Below are 19,363 nucleotides of genomic sequence, written 5' to 3' on the forward strand. Positions count from 1 at the left end.
TAACTTCGTCTTCCAACAAACAGAAAGTGAAAAACCCGTCCTGAATCAAGGAGATACCTCGGCAAAAGGAGAGATTATGCGCCAATTATCAAGTCAAATGCTCAAATAAAAATCTAATAATATTTAATTTATCATTTAATGCCTTGACCACCTGTATAATGAATTAAAAATGATCATAGCTGCCGCCGTGCTCGGACTTTTTTTTGGGGGGCATAGAATTCCTCTAAAAACTTCTAATGTACACACAGGAATTGAATACTGATTCTGGTATTCTTTCTTTATTGCTTTGTTCACTGAAGCCACTGTCTACACCGGAGTACTATCACATGCATGATTCATTTCAGACAATTGTGCACTGCTCGAAAAGGTCAGACTAAATCAAATCAATGTCCTTCTTCTTCCCAATTTCAGTCAGAATCAATACCCAATTCAACATGTCCTGAAATTGATGAACGCAAGTACAATATGCCTTCTTCATTTGCCTACACTAAGTGGGTACAATAACATCCTAAAGGATTCCTTTTACCCTTCCCCTAAAACTTGGGAAAACAAATGGAAAATGTAATAATCGAGGCCACTCTCAGAAACCCCTTATTTTCTGCAGGTTATTAGGCTTCCTTCTTTTTGACTCTGTATGGATATTTCTGGTATATTGAAATGCTACTGATGACAAGTGGAAGAGCCACGAGACAATACACTGATGGCGGCTTTCCTTCAAAAAGGAACTGCAGCATGGCTGTCACAAGAAGTGCAGAAACAATGACAAACCCCTGCACGCATTTGAGAAAATTTTGCTACCATAAGTATCATTGAGACAGTGATGTGGTATGGAGATAAATTCAAACAATAAAATATTTATGGCATAAATGGAAGAGTGATTGGTCCTTCAGCTTTAATAATACCCTAAAAAGGGTATTCTGAAATCTGCATTCCAGCAGATGATCCAGGACACTTGGCCTCCCATTACCTCCACCCCTCTTTGAAGTCAATACATGGACTAGGAAAATTACAAACTAAGAAGTGGCATCAATGGGTTTAAGTTTGAGTCTTTTTTTACTTGATGATTTACAACATATGCAATTCGATGGCCCTTATGTCGACCTGCAGCCATCTATCATCACTCTATCCTTCAATACTCCATCCTACTTAGTCACCAATTACTTTTATGTAGTTATGCTTACCTTTCTCACACCACCAGCAAGGCTGGTGACAAGGCCAACAAGAATCCCACCAAGAGCATTAGCTACAACTGGAATCTGAAAAAATAAAAATAAAAAAGGAAGACAATTGTATTTAAACTTTATGATGTATGTATCACAGCAGTTAAAACATAAACAGATTGCCAAAATAAACTTACAGGCATCCATAATATAGATCTTACTAAACTAACTCACAAAATTCCCTACCCAGTCTTATTCTATCCTTTTCCTGCTTGTGCTAAACCCAAGAGCATCCCCATATCTCTCTAGAGAAAAGTTTCCAAATAAAATAGGACTATTACCAAAGTTAGTGGAGTCCAACCATAAAAGAATCCATGGCGTCTGATAGCTTCTCCATCTGGAGACTTAGAGGTACTAGCCAGTAAGCACAAGCTTCCAACAATAGACATTTCTACAGTCATCAAGTATGATGAGTGCTTCTTAACCTGCAATAAACAACATATTAAGGAACAGAGAGAAAACTAAGCCTTTATACTAATTTGTATCTTCAAAACCGAAGACTAAACCATTTCTCACCTGAGAAGCCCATTGACATAATGCAGAAGCTAGACCAGAGAGCACAGAAGCAACCAAGACTGGGACAATTCCATAAAATAGAATTTGGTCAGGGTCACGACTATTTGAACCTTTGCTAGAGCCTTCACCAATGCTTAGAAGAACAGCTGCCATAATCAACAAGAAAAGAGCCCCAATTTGTTGAATTGACTGCTTTTGCCTGCATAGAAGCACCACAATCAAGCCAAATAAGCTCACAAGGATCCCGACAATACCATTACTATTCAATCCACGTCAATAAATGCCTTATAATGAAAATGATACCATTTTTCAAAGAAAAACAATTAAAGAACTATCAAATTCATGCAAAATATATAATAACCAGTAATTAAGTCATTTGCAAAACTCAAAAGCAGTCCAGCAAATCAGTAAGCTATAAGTTCAGAGCAGCACAGAATAATGAATAAAATATATAAACATGAACATGGTTCTAGCACCCATAGGAACCAGCTGGTCTGTACTAAATTCTCTAACTGAAAGGAGACAATATCATCTAGGCAGTTTCTTTCACAGGACAACCCTCAAAGGAGATAGATGATAGACAAAGGAGCTGTTGAGAAAGATACCTCAGTATGATATATGTAAACAAGGCAGTGAAAAATATTTTTGTCTGGTTCAGCATTGAGAATGTAAGTGAATCGAGATTCCTGTAAGATATCTGCAACAAACTGTTTTGAAGTGCATAAATCGCGGCTGGAAGACCTGATGCAGTCAGTGAGCCCACCAAAGTCCATTCTTTCACCATTTTCTTTAAAGTACCATCTTTTGCCATGAGAATCAGAGCACATATAACCTAGTAAGCATATTCAAAAGTAAATGATCTTAGAAATTGATATGCTTAAATGTGAACAGAACCAGACATAAAGTAAAATAAAGCATACGCAAAATTACCTTAGCTATCTCACATGTCAAGACTGATGAAGTTACAATTACTTCTCGTCTGTAGAAAAAAGATTATCATGAGTTAAAAACTTGAAAGAAAAAATTGTTCAAACATACTCAAAGTATCAGAGTGAGGGGAAGACATTTATAGCTGTTACCTGTGGTGTATCAATCCATATACATGTGTGCAGATGCACGTGTGTGTTCGAGTGTACAATCATTATTAAACTGAATTTACATCCTAGCATTTCAAACTTTAAAAGATCGCATTAAGATATGGAAAGAAAGAACCATGAAAATATCTGATCAATTGATGCCAATGAAGATACTTAAGTACTAATTGTATAAAAGCAGCAACAAGCCAAGACAATGCTTCAAGTTCAAGATAGAAACACAATGGTAAAAATGCAAATGAAAAATCTCAAAGTTTTAACAGGTCCAAAAATAAGCTGTCTTCGAGACAAATTCAAAGGTCTCTCTACTTATGCTGCCAATCTTAAGAAGAAAAAATAAAAACTAGGCAAAATCATAAAAATTTCACTACAACTTTGCCAAAAGCTCATGATAAACTAATCCTCATAAAATACAACAAAACTTTAGTTCCTTTGATCAGTTGCTAATTTTTCCAATCTCCACCATAACCGAAAACCAGATTTCGAAATGATCAATCAAAAGGTAAATTAAATTAAATCCAACATTTGATTAATTACGAGCCAAATCAAAAGGTGAGAATTTGAGTAAACAGAATTTAAATAAATTAAAATTTGGAGGAAAATATTATTACCTGGTGAAGCGTTTGGAGATAAGAGGCTGCGCTCCATATTGAAAAGTCAGCAAAATGGAGTAAAGCCAAACGCGTGGACTCATTGTCCCGGGGTTCGGAGTCGAAGCTTTGGGCTTTATCGCCGCCACAATTGGCGACCTTAACGAAGAAACTTTTGCAGGATTTTTTCTTTACCGTCTCAACGTCGTTCTTCGCGTTGCTAGTCTGGTTGTTTTGCTGGCTGATGCAATGGGAGATGGATTTAAACTGGGATCGGAGAATAATTCCCTGTGACAAGAAATCCCGGTTAGTCTTGCGATAACCGTTTTCGCAAGTAATACAGAATAACCTGAAACGGCGTCGTTTTATTTTCTTCGGTTTAAACCCCCTCAGATGTCAAAACCCAAAGACGGCCCCAAAAACTATATGAAAAGAACGTGTAGTATTACAGGTTTTACTCGATCGATTTTGGAATGAGTTTTAATTAGGTATAATAACTCAAATCAAATCTTGACAAGTAAGCCGTTAAGTGCATTTGAAAGAAATCAGTAAATTATCATATAAATAAAATTAATATTTATAATTAGATAAAATTTGTTATAAAACTAGATCAAATTTATACATCGTCTAACTTGAAACTTTAAAAGCTTCCTTGATCGACGGCTGGCGCATTCAGAACATTTGAGCAGTAGCCCAACATGTGTATCTTGGCTTCGATTACTCGAAATGATCTAATGGGTCCTTTGGAACGCACGCCTGTACGGCACAATTCTTTCGTTTTAATTACTGTTACCGTGACAGAAGAGGGGTCAAACTTGACAGCCGCTGAAAGAAAAGCAAGGGCGCCGACACATCAGGAATTGGTAGGCATTAGGCAAGGTAAGGCTGGGCCAAAGATTGTATTATTAGTAATTTTGTTTTTTTTTTCCTTCCAATTTTAACATGACAATATTTTAAACTCGAAAGATTCCGAACGTTTACGTACAACTAAATGCACGTTTGGGAAAGTGCAGATAAGGGACATTTCTTGTAATTTAATGCGGTGTAATCATTTTATAATGTTTGATTTGTATTTTGTATAAAATGAATAGTGAATAGTAACGTGATTCCATTGTAATGCCATTACAATCCCTCATGGAAGGAAATTAACTTTCCCTTTACATATTTCGATCCAATTTCATCTGCAAATCGTCACTTCATATGCTTCCTATTCTATTGTCATTGATGTAATTTGTTTCGATCTCCTTGAAGGGTCTTAGTTAATCTCAACTTGTCAAAAAAAATTTTTAAACCCATGAAAGAAAGATAGGGAAACTCGTTTGAGAGATCAATTTTGTTATTTACTTTGACTTAGTATTTTTGTAGATTTAATCAAATTTCGAATCCAAAAAAAATCAATAATCTTTCATTTGAGTCAGAAAAAACACTATATATAGTGAAGATGTTTATAATTAATAAAAAATTTTAGAGAAGAGTTTTATTTGTTTTTTTGTTTTTTTTTATCTCAGCCTGATTGATAGGTTCTTATGGATAGTTTCCTTTTTGTTAATGGAGTTTATGAGATGTACTAGTTTTTTTTTTTTTGAATATCTAGATGCTCTTTGATTAGTAGGACAAGGTTGTGCTTATTTTGCTGTTGGATGGGGCGGGGATGTTCTTTGTCCTGCAGGACTTTTTTGCTCTTTTGCAGATTTGTTCAGGTGGTTTGGAGGTTCGGTCATTCTCTTGTTGGTTGTTCTTGTTCAATAATTAATGAAATTTTGATTTTTTTTAAAAAGAATAATATGGGAATTTGGGAGAAATGAAAGTACAAATGGCTAAAAGCTTGCTTCTCCGCTCACATGTAAAATGCAAGTAAAAAATAGCAATTTGAAATCCTCAAATATTTTGTGTCTTGAGGATTTAATTTACCAATGGTTTAACTTTGTTGGGAGAATACATTTCAATTTTATTCTACCATCCAAAGGACATTAATATTAATAGAAATTATTATAAAAATAAATTTATAATACATTTATAATATTTAAATATTTAAATAATTAATAATTAATATTATGTTATTTTTATATTGTTATAATTTATTTTAAGCAATAAAGTTTTAAAAGTTAAATATTTATTCATAAAAAGAATGAATTTATTTAACTTTATATTTTTCATATATAGAGATAATTTAATAAATTAATATTATATTCTCAATAAATTATTTTCAACCCAAACACTACAATATAATATTTTCAACAATCATATTATCTGCAATCATCATTTTTTTTAATATTATACCAAATATTATAAAGTTATCTTCTTAATAATCACATACTCAACAATTAAATTACTAATAAAATATCAAACATCACTTAAAAGACATTCTTTCTTTGTTAAGTCATAATAACATTAAGAGACATTCTACTAGTGAGATTTCAATTCAATTTAAAAAGTGTTTGAATTCTAATCTTATCATCGGAACAAAGTTTTGGATTCAATCAGCTCCCATGAACTGAAAGTTGGGCTTATCTCCCCCGACAAGATGTTGTCAATAGTGAAAGGTTCAACTCTTGAAACAAAGGTGTGGTGGGTAACTAAGAATGAATGCAAAAAGGTGATGCGTTGCGGACAACTTGCACACAAAATGACACTTCGTGGTTAAGAGTTGGCTTAATGGCCAAAGGGGCATGGGCATTAATAATTACTAGATTATGGCCCGTGCGTTGCACACGGACCTTTTTCTAGTTGTTTTTTTTCTGTTTTTACTTCTCTTCTTGTTTTCTTTTTCTCTTTTTTCTTAGCCCTTAACGTGGCTAAAAGAGGAAGCTCATTTGGGGCTTCATTTTACTTATGTTATAGATCGCCAGCATGCGGGAGTTGATCACAACTCACGATTAAACAAGAGGCAATCATTGAGCTTCACATCTAAGTGTGCTACCTTTAAAACGGGACATAAAAGTGGTATATAAATGAAGAATCTAAAAATTCATTTACTTAGGCTTTGGATTGAAGTAATGTACAATACATTTGTTTTTAATTTTTTTATGGAAAAGTAATTTAAATATTTATTATTTTTTTTTTGTAATTAGGGGAGCGGGATTCGAATTTTACTATTTAGATAAGGGATTATGCATTAATCAATGAGACAAATTCTCGAATGTAAATATTTATTTATTTTAAACAATGTATATAATTAATATTTAATATTCCTCATACTGCAATTTTTTATTTTGGACCGAATTCACTTGTATAAACTATACGGTTTTTTAAAACAAGTAAAAATGAGAAAATACTAATATAATTTATTTTGAAACTGAAAACAATAAAATAAATAATAAAATGTGTTTGAAGTGAATAATTTAACATATTTGTCATGAATAACTGATAAAGTTGCAAGAGCCGAAAACAGTTGCTCTTAAGAATAATTTTAAGGACTAGTAGTATATCTTTTCTTTTTAGAGCAATTTAGCAATTATGCTTAGAGAGTTTAGAGTATTTTACGTAAAGAAGTTTAAATAATTGAGGATGGGACTCTTATCAGTGTTGCTAGTGCATATAGATAAATATAATGAAGAAAGATTCCATTTGAATCTCGCAAAGTGCTGATAACCTTAGCAAGATTTAAAACAAATTAACTAATTCCCGGGTATGATCGCAGACATCTCAACTCACAAGAGACCCATTTGATGAAGAATCGAACGATGAGGGTCTGAGGTGCACCATATAGAAAAGACTTCACGTAACAACTGAAAATTTGTACGGTAAAAGATCCAAGATTCCCCAAACGATTGACCCTACCTTTAAGAATCTCTTTCGAGGGTCAAAATTCTGAAAATTCCAAAACCCTAATAAAGAATTTCAGTAACAGTCTGTAGATTTGGTAACTGGCAGAAAACAAGGGGGAATCTTGGCCAAAAGCTAGTCAAAATCAACGGCCGTGATTGAAGGACGCTTATTATTTAAATCACAGAATCTACTCACATTCCTACTGATTCCTTCTCAGCAGCCTCCACCCTTTATTCGAAACCCAGCAACAAAGGTCAGCCATGTGCGGAATACTTGCAGTCTTTGGCTGCGTCGATAACTCTCAAGCTAAACGTTCCCGTATTATCGAACTATCTCGAAGGTGATTTTGAATTAGTTTTTAGCATTTCAAACATTTGTTTTTTCTTTTTTAAAAAAAAAATTTATCGGTGGAAATGATTGTTGATTTTGATTGAAATGGAGAGTGTAGATTGAGGCATAGAGGTCCTGATTGGAGTGGAATACACTGCCATCAAGACTGTTACCTTGCTCATCAGCGTTTAGCTATCGTAGATCCGACTTCAGGAGATCAGCCCCTCTATAACGAGGACAAGACTGTTATTGTCACGGTATACTTTCTTTTTTTTTTTCAAATATATTTAGTTTATTTGCTAAATGTTGGAAGTAATGAGGGAAATGTAATTGTGTCTGGTATTTGAGACATTGGTGATGGTGATTTATAATTATGAAAATAAATATTTTTTGATTAAATTACATGGAAGTGTGTACTTCGTGTGTATCAATTTCCATTTGTTAAGACCTTTCAAAATAAAAATTCCATTTGTTAAGTTACTGTTTGGCTTGCTTGTGCTGCTGGTTTATTTAACTTAAAATGTTTATTTGGATATAAAAGTAAATAATGTTTTTCAATAATTAGAAATTAAAATTATTTATTTCTTTTGGGAAACAAAATATATACACTTATGTTAGAATTTGGTGTTGCATTTTTATGTAGAACAAAAATGTATGATTTTAGTCATTTGTTTATTTTTAACTAATTATGATTTTATATTCTAACATTTATTTTTGTGTTATAAACTTATAATATATATTTTTTTGGAAGAAAAAATGCAAATAAAAAAAAGCAAGAACTAAATGGAGCCTAAGATTTTTCTTACTTGCTCTTTATATTTGCCTTTTATTTTCTCCAAAGTTGCTAAAAGGAGTGAAAAACAAAATTGCACATAATAATAACAAACAAATGCTTAAAATATAACATCGATTCAAATGCAGTAGTTCTATATGAAAGCAAAATTATGCATTTTTTTTGTTCTTAATTTTTAAAAATATTATTTGCTTTTTTCAACCAAACATGCTTTTTCCTTTCTGGTCATGGAAGCACAAGATAAATAGTAAAAGCAGAAACCTACTGGAAATACGATGATTTCCACTTTCTTCATCTTGCCATGTTCAATAATAATAAAAAAAATATTATCTAGATTTATTTTCTTAATCTTAATGTAACATTGTGGTGCCACTCTCAATTAGAATGCAATGTTTGATTTTCATTTCATGTTTGGTTGATGATTATAGGTTAATGGAGAGATATATAACCATAGACAATTGAGAGAAAAGCTGAAATCCCATCAGTTCAGAACCGGAAGTGACTGTGAAGTGATTGCTCACCTTGTAAGTACTTGAGAGTTTGGGCATTAAATTCAGTTTTTTAGATCATTTTATTTTCCTGTGTGTTTTTCATGTTTTGTGGGGTCTTTTTACTTAATTGTATCCTCTGTCCTAATTTGGCTACTTACCTTTGCCAGTATGAAGAATATGGAGAAGATTTTGTGGACATGCTGGATGGCATGTTCTCGTTTGTCCTTCTTGACACTCGTGACAAAAGTTTCATTGCAGCTCGAGATGCTATTGGCATTACCCCACTTTATATCGGATGGGGCCTTGATGGTACGCAGTTTTCCTTCTTGTAGGCACTAACCATTAAGTCTTGGTTGTAGTTTACTTTGTCAATGGCATTATTGGATTTAAAAGAAGCTTCCTTTTCTTTACACTTTTGTGTCAATATCCGGGCAAGCTTTTGATTCATGGTTCTATTCAGATGTCTAATATATAGCAAAAGTTTAGCTAGTTATTAGGCTAATTAGCTTGTTGTTTGTGAACCTGGTCTTGGCTCCAATGGTCGGCCCAACCCCCTTAGGGAGTAGCAGACTCATATATTAGGTTCAACCACCCACTTCTTAAAAAATCCAGAGGTTTATCCGATTAAAGTTTTTCCAGAAAGAGAAAAGTTCTGTGATAATGAATATCTAGGAATAATTATCTTTTTCCTTGCCCTTTTGATTTTTTTTTTTTGATAACTCAATGTAAGTTGTAATTAAGAAACATGCAAAACATAAAGCTAGCTTGTGGTGCTGGATGTGTTCAAGTTTGGTTGGATTTGATGCTTTGGGCTTAGTTCTTTTGTCTGTGCTTGATTAATAGTTTTCCATTTCTAATTCTAAGTTCTTATTTACCCCCTCCTCCTTGTTATGGATGCATACTTCTACGCTAATTAATGTAATTTACTTTGCAGGTTCGGTATGGTTTGCTTCTGAGATGAAAGCTTTGAGTGATGATTGTGAACGATTTATGTCTTTCCTCCCAGGCCATATATATTCAAGCAAGCAAGGTCCTTTTTCTTTTTTGGATATTAAAGTTCTTAACTTGCTTAAGAATTGATCATAGAACTTCTGAATGTTGTATGGAACATGATATTCTTCTCTTCTCAGTTCTGCTATGAATTTTATAAATTCCCCTTTGTTTGTTAATGTTGCATGCAGTTCCCTTGATATGTTGCATGCAATTCCCTTGATATGTTGCATTTGAAATGTCTGCAGGAGGGCTTAGAAGATGGTACAACCCCCCATGGTACTCGGAGCAGATTCCTTCAACTCCATATGATCCCAGAGTTCTACGGGAGGCCTTTGAGAAGGCATGCTTTAGACCTCTTTATATTCTTGTTTTGATTTTATTGGTTTTCTATTATCACTTTGGAATTTCATGTCTTTATTTTTTCTCTCATTTTGCTAAAACATGGGTGGAAAACAGAACATGTAATTGAATCTATTTTGTGAAGTAAGCAGTATTGACTAAGTAGTCACCATGGTATTACTGTGAAGCGGTCTCATGCTACTGCAGTAAAGCATTGTTCAGAATATGGTAGGAGAACCAATTGAAACGTCTTTGCCTCCCTGTGATGAGGGCTCCACCCTTCCCCTGATTGATTAGGGTCAGCTTAGTTTCTGGAATCTGCTTTATCATTCTTTTTGTTCTTGTGCCCACCTTCTTTTTAGGAGAAGCTTTGATGCTGGCTGTATGGCTCTTTCTGTAATTCTGTGTTGTCCTTTTCCAGTAGTTCTCTGTCTGTCTGATTCAAATAAGGAAAATTGTTAATGAAATATTTTAAAATTCTTAATATTTGTTTAAGGATTTTTGTTGTTTTGGTGGATCAGTCATCTGAATCCTTGAAGAGGCACATGCATTTAGCATTTGTAATTGTTCCCTTGACTTTATATTAATAAATGCTGTTGGACTTACTTCTGTGCTTTTCCATTTATGTTTCAGCACTAAGTTTTACTTGTGAATTTATTTTAGGCGGTGCTTAAGAGGCTCATGACTGATGTTCCGTTTGGAGTGCTGCTATCTGGAGGGCTGGACTCATCACTTGTTGCTGCCGTAGCTTCCCGTCACCTAGCCAATTCAGATGTTGCTTGCCAGTGGGGGTCACAGCTACACACCTTCTGCATTGGTTTGAAGGTCTTAATACTCACTTTCCTGTGGCTCAGCTATACATTCCATATCCTCTTACTATCTTGGTTTTCTTCGGCCATTAATTGATGAGTGAATTTGTAAAAGATATGCATGTTGATTAGATATATTTGTTATTACCTTAAATGCTATGGATGTTTCAAAGTGAGTAGCTGATTGATAAATCAAATTCTTCTTCTTTGGTGCTTAATAAATCAAATTCTTTAACTATTCATTGAAGAATGCTGTATACTTGCATTGTGAACTGCTACTAATAATATGCAAATAATCTTATGCAAATTAATTTTACTAATATCTACATCCTTTCTCTTTCTAGTTGTTGGGATGAATTTCTGCAGCTTTTAATAGCACAGTCTACTTGATCTTATTTTTGAAACATAACTTGATTTTTTTTATCGCTTTATTTGAATTATCTGTGACATTTTGTTTTTCAGGGTTCTCCTGATCTTAAAGCCGCAAGAGAGGTAGCAGATTATATTGGAACTCGTCATCATGAGTTTCATTTCACTGTCCAGGTAATTTCCTGCTTCATTCAAAAAAAAGGATGAATATGTTCGTTTGAACTTTTGGGACTAAATGATTAAGGTTCTTTCTCCTATTTTGACCTATCAGGAAGGAATAGATGCTTTGGAGGAAGTCATCTACCACATTGAAACATATGATGTGACAACTATTAGAGCCAGCACCCCCATGTTTCTTATGTCAAGAAAAATCAAATCTTTAGGAGTGAAAATGGTTCTTTCAGGGGAAGGTTCTGATGAAATTTTTGGAGGTTACTTGTATTTCCATAAAGCACCTAATAAAGAGGAGTTTCATGAAGAAACATGTCGAAAGGTATTCCAGATGACTGTTACTTTTTGTTTTCCTGGATTTTAGTTAAGGAACTTGTGGAATCGATACATTAGGCTTGATTATCTGAGTACCTGTTGTATAATGTTGGCTTTCTGATGGTGTTCTAATAATTCAACAGATCAAAGCTCTTCATCTTTATGACTGCTTGAGAGCAAATAAAGCAACTTCAGCATGGGGAGTTGAGGCTCGTGTACCCTTTTTGGATAAAGAGTTCATTAACGTTGCAATGAGTATAGATCCAGAGTGGAAAATGGTATGATACTTGTAGATTTTTCATTTACATTACATACTCTGGTTTAAGTGTTGAGAAAAGGGGTGCTGTGTCCATCTATACTGGAATAAATTAGACACAAGCTTTACGGCCATCACCTGAGAATAGTAATGAACACATAGAGGTTATTTTCCATATTAGCTTTATTGTTTATTGATCTATCTCCAGTTTTTCCTGCGTGGTTATCATTCCTGGCTTCATTTGTTCATTTGTGGGGTTAGCATTTCACTTTGTAATGTGGTGTCATTGGCCATTCTTAAATGCAAGATATATTTTTGTTTTTGGTGCTTTCATCCATTGTGTAAGGTGGTAGTTGGTTTTCTAAGTTTTTTTATTCGATAATGAGCTGATGCAAATGATAAGTGTGGATCAGTTACTTGAGCAATACTTGCTAGTTTCTCATGTTGGTGAATGAAGAGTTATAAAATTTGTTTTCATATTTAGACATTCTTTGTGCAAGGGAATGTAATATACACTTATGGTTATTTAAGTAAAATTTTTGCAGATAAGGCCTGATCTTGGAAGGATTGAGAAGTGGGTGTTACGTAATGCATTTGATGATGATCAGAAGCCATATCTGCCAAAGGTGGGTAAATCTGCTTTCGCAACATTCTTGCCATCTAGCAAATGTACTGGGCTTTATCATTTTTTCTGGTCCTGTTTCCTTTGACTATAAAAATTTATGGGAAGTAGTTGTTCTTGAAACTGCCTTTTTCCTCTCTGTTTCAGCACATTTTGTATAGGCAGAAAGAGCAATTCAGTGATGGAGTTGGGTACAGTTGGATTGATGGTTTGAAGGACCATGCAGACAAACTGGTAGGCTTAATTGTTTGTAGTTCTTCTGGGAGACATTTTCCACTTCGCTGCATAAAAACAATCTATTGTTTCTAAACTTGACAGGTCACCGATGCAATGTTGATGAATGCAAGCTTTATCTACCCTGAGAATACTCCAACCACAAAAGAGGGATACTATTACAGAACTATCTTTGAGAAGTTTTTTCCCAAGGTGTTGTATTGTTCACTCTCTATTTTTCCATCCATTTCTTTTATGTGTATCTAGAAAGGGGCATATAGCAGTGTATTCCTCTCAATGCAATTAATTTTATGTCCTTCAAGTTCACAACTAGAAATTAACTTCTATCCCTTGAGGAGAAATGGGATTCTTAGCCAACAAAGGTGTAAAAAAGGCCTAGATATTGTGAGATTATTGGGCATGTGAGACTCTAATTCAGACCAAACAAGGATAAAAGATGCTCTATGTGATTAAAATAAATACTGAAAGATTTTCTGAACCAAATACACCTCTAGCATATATTTTTTATTTTGTCTATTCCTTTTTTCATCAATTTTCTTGATATTGCTTATTAATCCTCCAATTACAAGCAGAATGCTGCAAGGTCAACCGTTCCAGGAGGTCCAAGTGTGGCCTGCAGTACTGCTAAAGCTGTGGAATGGGATGCAGCATGGTCCAAAAATCCTGACCCATCTGGTCGTGCTGCTCTTGGTGTTCATACCGCTGCTTATGAGGAAGCAGTGGATGGCAAGCCTGCTGATCTGAGCAATGGTCCTCCCCAGAAGATAAAAAAAGGAATCGTCGAAAAGACTGCAACAGTTGCTTAAGGGAACTTATTGAGCATCTTTATTTGACAGCTGACTGGTAGACCAAGTTGGTTGCTGAAGTGAAAAGGTATTTTATTTCACTGCCAATTGTTAAATTCTATGTTAAGATAAAATAGGCATTGACTAAAACTTTTAGTTCTTTGGCTAACCAATGTTGACGATATATAGATATTCTAAGAAGCTGCCATAGTTGAATGATTTGCTAATGAAAAGCATTTTACTTGTAATTGCCTCAGGTTGATTGACATCAATTTTGTACCCAATTCTGTGACACTCATTTACAACAGCACTGTGCATCTTGAAATGCTGCAGTGTCATATCAATCCAAACGTTAGAAGCTGCTTTCGTGTATTTAAGCCTTTCTCCTTTCCCACCCGTTTCTCCCTTGTGGTATTGAGCTCTTGGTTAGGCTTTGTAGGGTTGTTGCTTCATCATCAATCGGTACTAGCTTGTTGTTCTGGGTTTCTTATGCAGGTTGTAACTTGTAATAACTAATACGTTGTGTAATGTTGTTTCCTTTTGCGTCAATATTTATTTCTAATATTTGTTGCATGCACAGCCTGAAATAAAAGATAGAAGAAAAAGCTGGAAGTTTCGACCTTTGAACTTTCTTCCAAGTTTAATACCATAAGCCTATCCAATCCTTCTTTCGTTCTCTTTTCCCCCCCTATGAAATTCGAAAGAAATAACAAAAGGCCAATCCCGCAGCCTCCATCTTACAGGCTTGACGGATGTATTGCGGAAGATTTAAAATTTCAAGCTAAAGCTGAGGCTTGGAGAAAATCCTGTTTTAAAGGCAAAAAGATTCTTCAACATTTTCTAGTTGGGCACGATTGAACATGTTGATGTGCGAGATAATGAAAGATCTATTTTATTAAGTGCCCAGAAAGAAAATCCATCATGCTAATAGTTGAGTTACTTAAAGAGAGTGAGCAATGAAGCTGCCAAGGGCGTTGATTAAATGAGAGATAAAAATGAAAACTAATTGATGAAGCTACCAAAAACATATTAATTATGAGGCTTTATATATATATATATATATAGCTGAATGTGCGTATTCCTTACCTATCATATACATTAATAGATACAAAGTAATTGATAGAAGAAATCATATAATTTTCTTTTTTGAATTTGTGTTTCAAGATAGGTAAATATATTAGAGGATGCACGTGCATAAAAATCTAGTGAAATGTACATTTTCGTTATTTTTTAATTACATTAACAGACACAAAGTACTTTTGTCATTTTGTCTATGAACTCAAATGAACTTCCTGCATAAATTAAAATTTTTAAAATTTAAAAAACCAAAAACCTTTTATCTGCTTTTACAATTTTTTTTTATAAAAAAACCCAAACACCCACTATAGTAAAAATTCTATATTCGTTTACCGTTTAGTTCAAATATTTGGAGGTCAAAACTCAACTTTCATCAGGAAATGCCAGAATTGAATAATGGCATAATACATATATGACTAGAGACAATATAATGGAAATGGATTGCAGAGTCCTTTAATCCCTGCATCTCAACTGCAGTAGAATGCAAGTGCATCAACTAGTCATTAATCACTCTCCAAAGTGAATAAGCAAGAACTGATCAACTAATGTTGCTGAAATGTATTGTCAGTAACGTCCACCCACAATTCAACTTGTGCCAGAAACTGTAAAGTATATACATATGCATTTGTTGTATATACAAGGCTGGGCATCTATGTACAAAGCATGACAAAAAGGGAACGACATGTACAATGAAAGATTCCACTTCCAGTTGTTAATTCTGTCAGCACACAGGTAGAGATGATTGTGCCAAAGGAAAAACCACCAGAATCACTGGTGCTCAACCATCACATTGGCCTCATGCTTCAAAGATGTTTTACCACCGACAAATTCCAGGCGTCTCTGTTCTGCTTAAAGCAAGTATTTCCTCATATTTTGATCCATATACAAAGCCCCACAACTGCGAGACGAGGCTAAAGTTTAGGAACTTGTTCTATTAAGATCATATTTCGTGATCAAGTTACAAAGAAGCCACATGTAAAGAAGCGAACCAAACAGAACAGTGATATGGGTGTGGAATGGAGAGAGAGAGAGAGAGGAATGACGCATACCTCAATCTCCTTCACTTCAAAGTCTTCAGAGAACGCAAGACAGGGGTTTCCATAGGTTTCTGAGAATGAGCTTGACCCATTCAACCTTACATAAAAATTAGAATATTTCAGAAAGCAGTGTTTGATTGACAAGTTTGCCAGCATCAAACTTATTTCTTAAGAAAAGAGATCTGATTAACACGAGAATTCTATTTAAAAAGAGGGAGAAAGAGAAGGGAGATAGGGACAGAGGGTACTAGATATTTTTACTTAAAAGAACCAGTGAGGGTACTAGATTTTTTTACTTAAAAGAACCAGTGAGGGGCAGATATCTCACAGATCACCATCTAGATAGAGTGCAAAATGGCCACCACCACCAATTGCCAGAAATTCAGTGGAGCACAGAGTGAAATATCGATTCGCACCTGTTCCATATTTGCAGTTAGATCCACCAAGTTTACTCAGAGAGAAACTGTTTTAAACACCAAAGAAAGCTGGAACAGTGAATCATTAGCCCAATCCCCCTCGCAGAGCAGGTCAAACATGCATGAGTGCTATGCCATTTCAGCTATCAATATACTACAACTAACACAGACACACAAACTTTCATTTGATAGTAACTTTTTCAACACCAGATGCTCCGACTTTTAAACAGCTAAGAATCAAAATACTGTGACAATTTTGAAATGGTAGACAAAGATGGAAATACCTGTGGGACGGAATATAACTGGGTCACCGGGTCTATTTGTGAAAACAAAGGTACTATTTGTTCCCTGTTGAAAATGTAATGTCAACAACATATTTATACAAAATATCTGCTGGATACAAGAAGTGTTTTCTAGCATCACCTGGTATTTCTTATTAGTTGGTTTAAGGGGTGCCTCAACCAGTCCACCAAACACTGCACCTTTACGGTCTCCAACAACCTAAGAGAAAATAAATGCCATGATTGAAGTTGAACAGATTCATCATAGACAGAAAATAAACATGCCTACATGCATGCTAACATGAAGTAATAGTAGTGCAGCCAAATCACTAATACGAACAATTATATCACAATTGAAATAAGAATCAATCATCTCCCACTCTCAAGTAGACACATATCAGATTAATGTCTTTCTAGGACTCTCGAAGTCCAAATACAACTCATAGATGCCCAAGCACTGTTTATTTGAAAATAATAGATAAATAAAGTAAAATGGAAGGATGGAAAACCGAAATTGAGAAAATTCTGCAGATTATAACAAAAGGTGATTTATTTTTCACTAGAATAGAAGGTGGAACTGAGAACCTCTCTCAATACTCACTAATGAGATATAATTACAGTGATTTTAATCAAAAGGCAACCTTAAAGTTGAACTGGGGGACAAAAGAAAGGGGATCAAGGTTCAAAAGTTGTTGTGCACTACATGGATGTGATGGCACAAAATTTACCAGAAGCCCACAATTATGGATGTAAATTGACTTCCTTGTCTAAGGGCTTGCATTGGGCAATAAGACCAATGAGGATGTCGGACATCAAGTATGTTATAGGTTATGAAATTCATTGTTCAAGTATAGATGCAAAATAAATTGGATTTAAAAGCTATAGGGATCCTACACATAGTCGCACAGCAGAACCTTTTGCTATGATAGAATCAGTTTTTGGAGAATATATATTCGTAAAGTTAAAGGTACAGACATGCCCCAAGAGGACTAATGTCCTGCATTGGAACATGAGAACAACATTCCTGTCCATCATGATGCAAATGATTATTCATATTTATGACAGTATGGCTGCATTGTAGACATGTGAAATATGATATAAAAGCAGAGAGAAAAGTAATATCCAGGAGAAAGTCATTTAACCATTACCAGCAAACTGAGGCCAGGCCAGAGCATGCTTCTTCTGTACAATGTTGACAATGATATACCATGCCTCCAAGTACTGTGAAGGCCGACAGAGATATATCAATGAAAGAAAAGTAATTTTTTTTCGATATAGGCAAAACTATATCCAAAGAAAGACCAAATTCAATCCTACAAATGGAAAACCAATGCCATTCACCTGTAGAGCAATAACCACTTTCTGCCTTGAACAAGAGCTGGAAGTGAAGCATAAAGAGCACTTCTTGTTTTCTCAGTAAGAAGCAATGATGGCTCAGAAGTTTCTGGAAGATCTCCCAAAGCCAAAGGTTCCTTAACATTTTGCAAATGCCTCATCTCAAGCCCATCAAATTGAGCATCAGCCTCATCATCAATTTGCATGTCAGAATCACCCTTGCAGTCTTGATTTTTGTATCCACTAATCCTAGTAGCTTGGTAAAGAGCTCTAAGTGATTGCTTACCCCTAGAAAGTAAGCTTTTCCTTCCACCATTCTCTTTCATAATTGTGTCAGATGATGCATCACCAGTTTCCTCCGGATTATCATTTTGCTCCAGATTCAGATTTTGGCCTGAATCTGAAGAAGACAATAGCGAATAAAGGAATGCAGTAAAGGAAGATGTATCAGGGCCATCAACTAGATCCCCGTTATCCGCTTCATTGATTGACTCTAGTTGACTTCTTTTAGACTCACTCACATTTTCCTATCAAATAAATAAATAAACCTATACAATTAAAATTTGAGGATTGCAGGCTCTCAACATAATAACACTTCAAAACATATTAACTAGTCATAGCCATCCACCTCTTTGGACAAGGTTGTGAGTCGTGGAGAAGTTTTTTATTGCAGAAAAGTTTCAAATCATAACAGGAAGCCTACAATAAAACCTGCACTTTTAAAACATTGCTGAAGTTTGGCAAAGAATTTTAACAATCGGTCCAATAATTCTAATTAAGAGAAATGATTTCCCAGGAAGAAAAACTGAAAAGGAAAAGATGCATTCTTACAAAACCAAAACATGAATAATCAAAAAAATCAAGAGTATAACAAAACTATAGCTAAACTGCCCAAAATCAAACTTTATTAAGGCTGTTGACTAAACATCAAAACAAGGCATCATCATCATCGCCATCATCATAAACATTCAAACCCTCCAAAGGAAAAAAAGGGGAAAAAAAAAGCCTTTTCCAAGATACAATATATACAGAGAGAGCAGCAAACGGGGAGAGAGAGAGACTTACAGGAGGAGGGTGGGGAGGCTTGGAGGGTTTATCAGAGATGGGGTTAAGAAGGCCAGTGGTGAGATCAGTCACAAAGTGAACAGCTTTGCTCCTCAAAGACTTTTTCTTTCCCATTTCTTTCCTTATATTATCCAATATACGGAAGATGAGATTTTTGCACCACAAGTTCCCACCTTGTTTGTTAATTGGAGTGGTGTCTGATTCTATATTCCATTCATATTCTCAAAAAAAGACCTTTTTCTTTTGGTTGGCTTCTACCAATTTGCCCAATACACCAAATTCAACTACAAAACCACCCTAAGTAATAATATGATACCTTTATGGACAAACAATATTCCAGTTTTATTTCTCTTTCTTTCTGGTAGCCGGAGCAAAGCAAAGAGAAAGAGTATGCTTAAAGTAATTCCTTTAAAATTGTTAAGTGCTAACCGTGTTCCATTCTAGCATTTGGGCTCTT

The 19,363-nt window shown here is 34.8% G+C and overlaps 3 protein-coding genes across 5 annotated transcripts; 1 reads left to right on the top strand and 2 right to left on the bottom strand.

Moving 5' to 3' along the window:
* On the bottom strand, positions 240 to 3,785 carry LOC18611568 (CMP-sialic acid transporter 5). The gene is made up of 7 exons (XM_007047893.2): positions 3,442 to 3,785; positions 2,667 to 2,715; positions 2,342 to 2,568; positions 1,737 to 1,935; positions 1,502 to 1,645; positions 1,182 to 1,256; positions 240 to 770 (listed from the first exon to the last, which is right to left on the bottom strand). Exons 1-7 carry the CDS (start codon positions 3,522 to 3,524, stop codon positions 609 to 611), a joined length of 939 nt encoding a protein of 312 aa, XP_007047955.2. The 5' UTR covers positions 3,525 to 3,785; the 3' UTR covers positions 240 to 608.
* On the top strand, positions 7,144 to 14,322 carry LOC18611569 (asparagine synthetase [glutamine-hydrolyzing] 2). Its single transcript, XM_007047896.2, has 15 exons — positions 7,144 to 7,528; positions 7,637 to 7,775; positions 8,740 to 8,835; positions 8,970 to 9,111; positions 9,737 to 9,832; positions 10,041 to 10,135; positions 10,798 to 10,959; positions 11,406 to 11,486; positions 11,584 to 11,805; positions 11,942 to 12,076; positions 12,600 to 12,680; positions 12,824 to 12,910; positions 12,995 to 13,102; positions 13,483 to 13,783; positions 13,953 to 14,322. Exons 1-14 carry the CDS (start codon positions 7,449 to 7,451, stop codon positions 13,714 to 13,716), a joined length of 1,758 nt encoding a protein of 585 aa, XP_007047958.2. The 5' UTR covers positions 7,144 to 7,448; the 3' UTR covers positions 13,717 to 13,783; positions 13,953 to 14,322.
* LOC18611570 (TLD domain-containing protein 2) lies at positions 15,201 to 19,333 on the bottom strand. 3 transcript variants are annotated; one of them, XM_018114246.1, is made up of 8 exons: positions 18,907 to 19,331; positions 17,848 to 18,368; positions 17,655 to 17,727; positions 16,649 to 16,726; positions 16,510 to 16,573; positions 16,138 to 16,225; positions 15,822 to 15,906; positions 15,201 to 15,670 (listed from the first exon to the last, which is right to left on the bottom strand). In XM_018114246.1, the coding sequence occupies exons 1-8, from the start codon at positions 19,018 to 19,020 to the stop codon at positions 15,587 to 15,589; spliced, it is 1,107 nt and encodes a 368-aa protein (XP_017969735.1). In that variant the 5' UTR covers positions 19,021 to 19,331; the 3' UTR covers positions 15,201 to 15,586. The 3 variants fall into 3 exon arrangements, with proteins under 3 accessions (XP_017969735.1, XP_017969736.1, XP_017969737.1); XM_018114247.1 differs by lacking the exon at positions 15,201 to 15,670 and having other exon boundaries at positions 16,106 to 16,225; positions 18,907 to 19,333; XM_018114248.1 differs by lacking the exons at positions 15,201 to 15,670; positions 15,822 to 15,906 and adding an exon at positions 15,916 to 16,080 and having other exon boundaries at positions 16,116 to 16,225; positions 18,907 to 19,333.

Source organism: Theobroma cacao, chromosome 1 (genome assembly GCF_000208745.1).
Source record: "Theobroma cacao cultivar B97-61/B2 chromosome 1, Criollo_cocoa_genome_V2, whole genome shotgun sequence".
Lineage (NCBI taxonomy): Eukaryota > Viridiplantae > Streptophyta > Magnoliopsida > Malvales > Malvaceae > Theobroma > Theobroma cacao.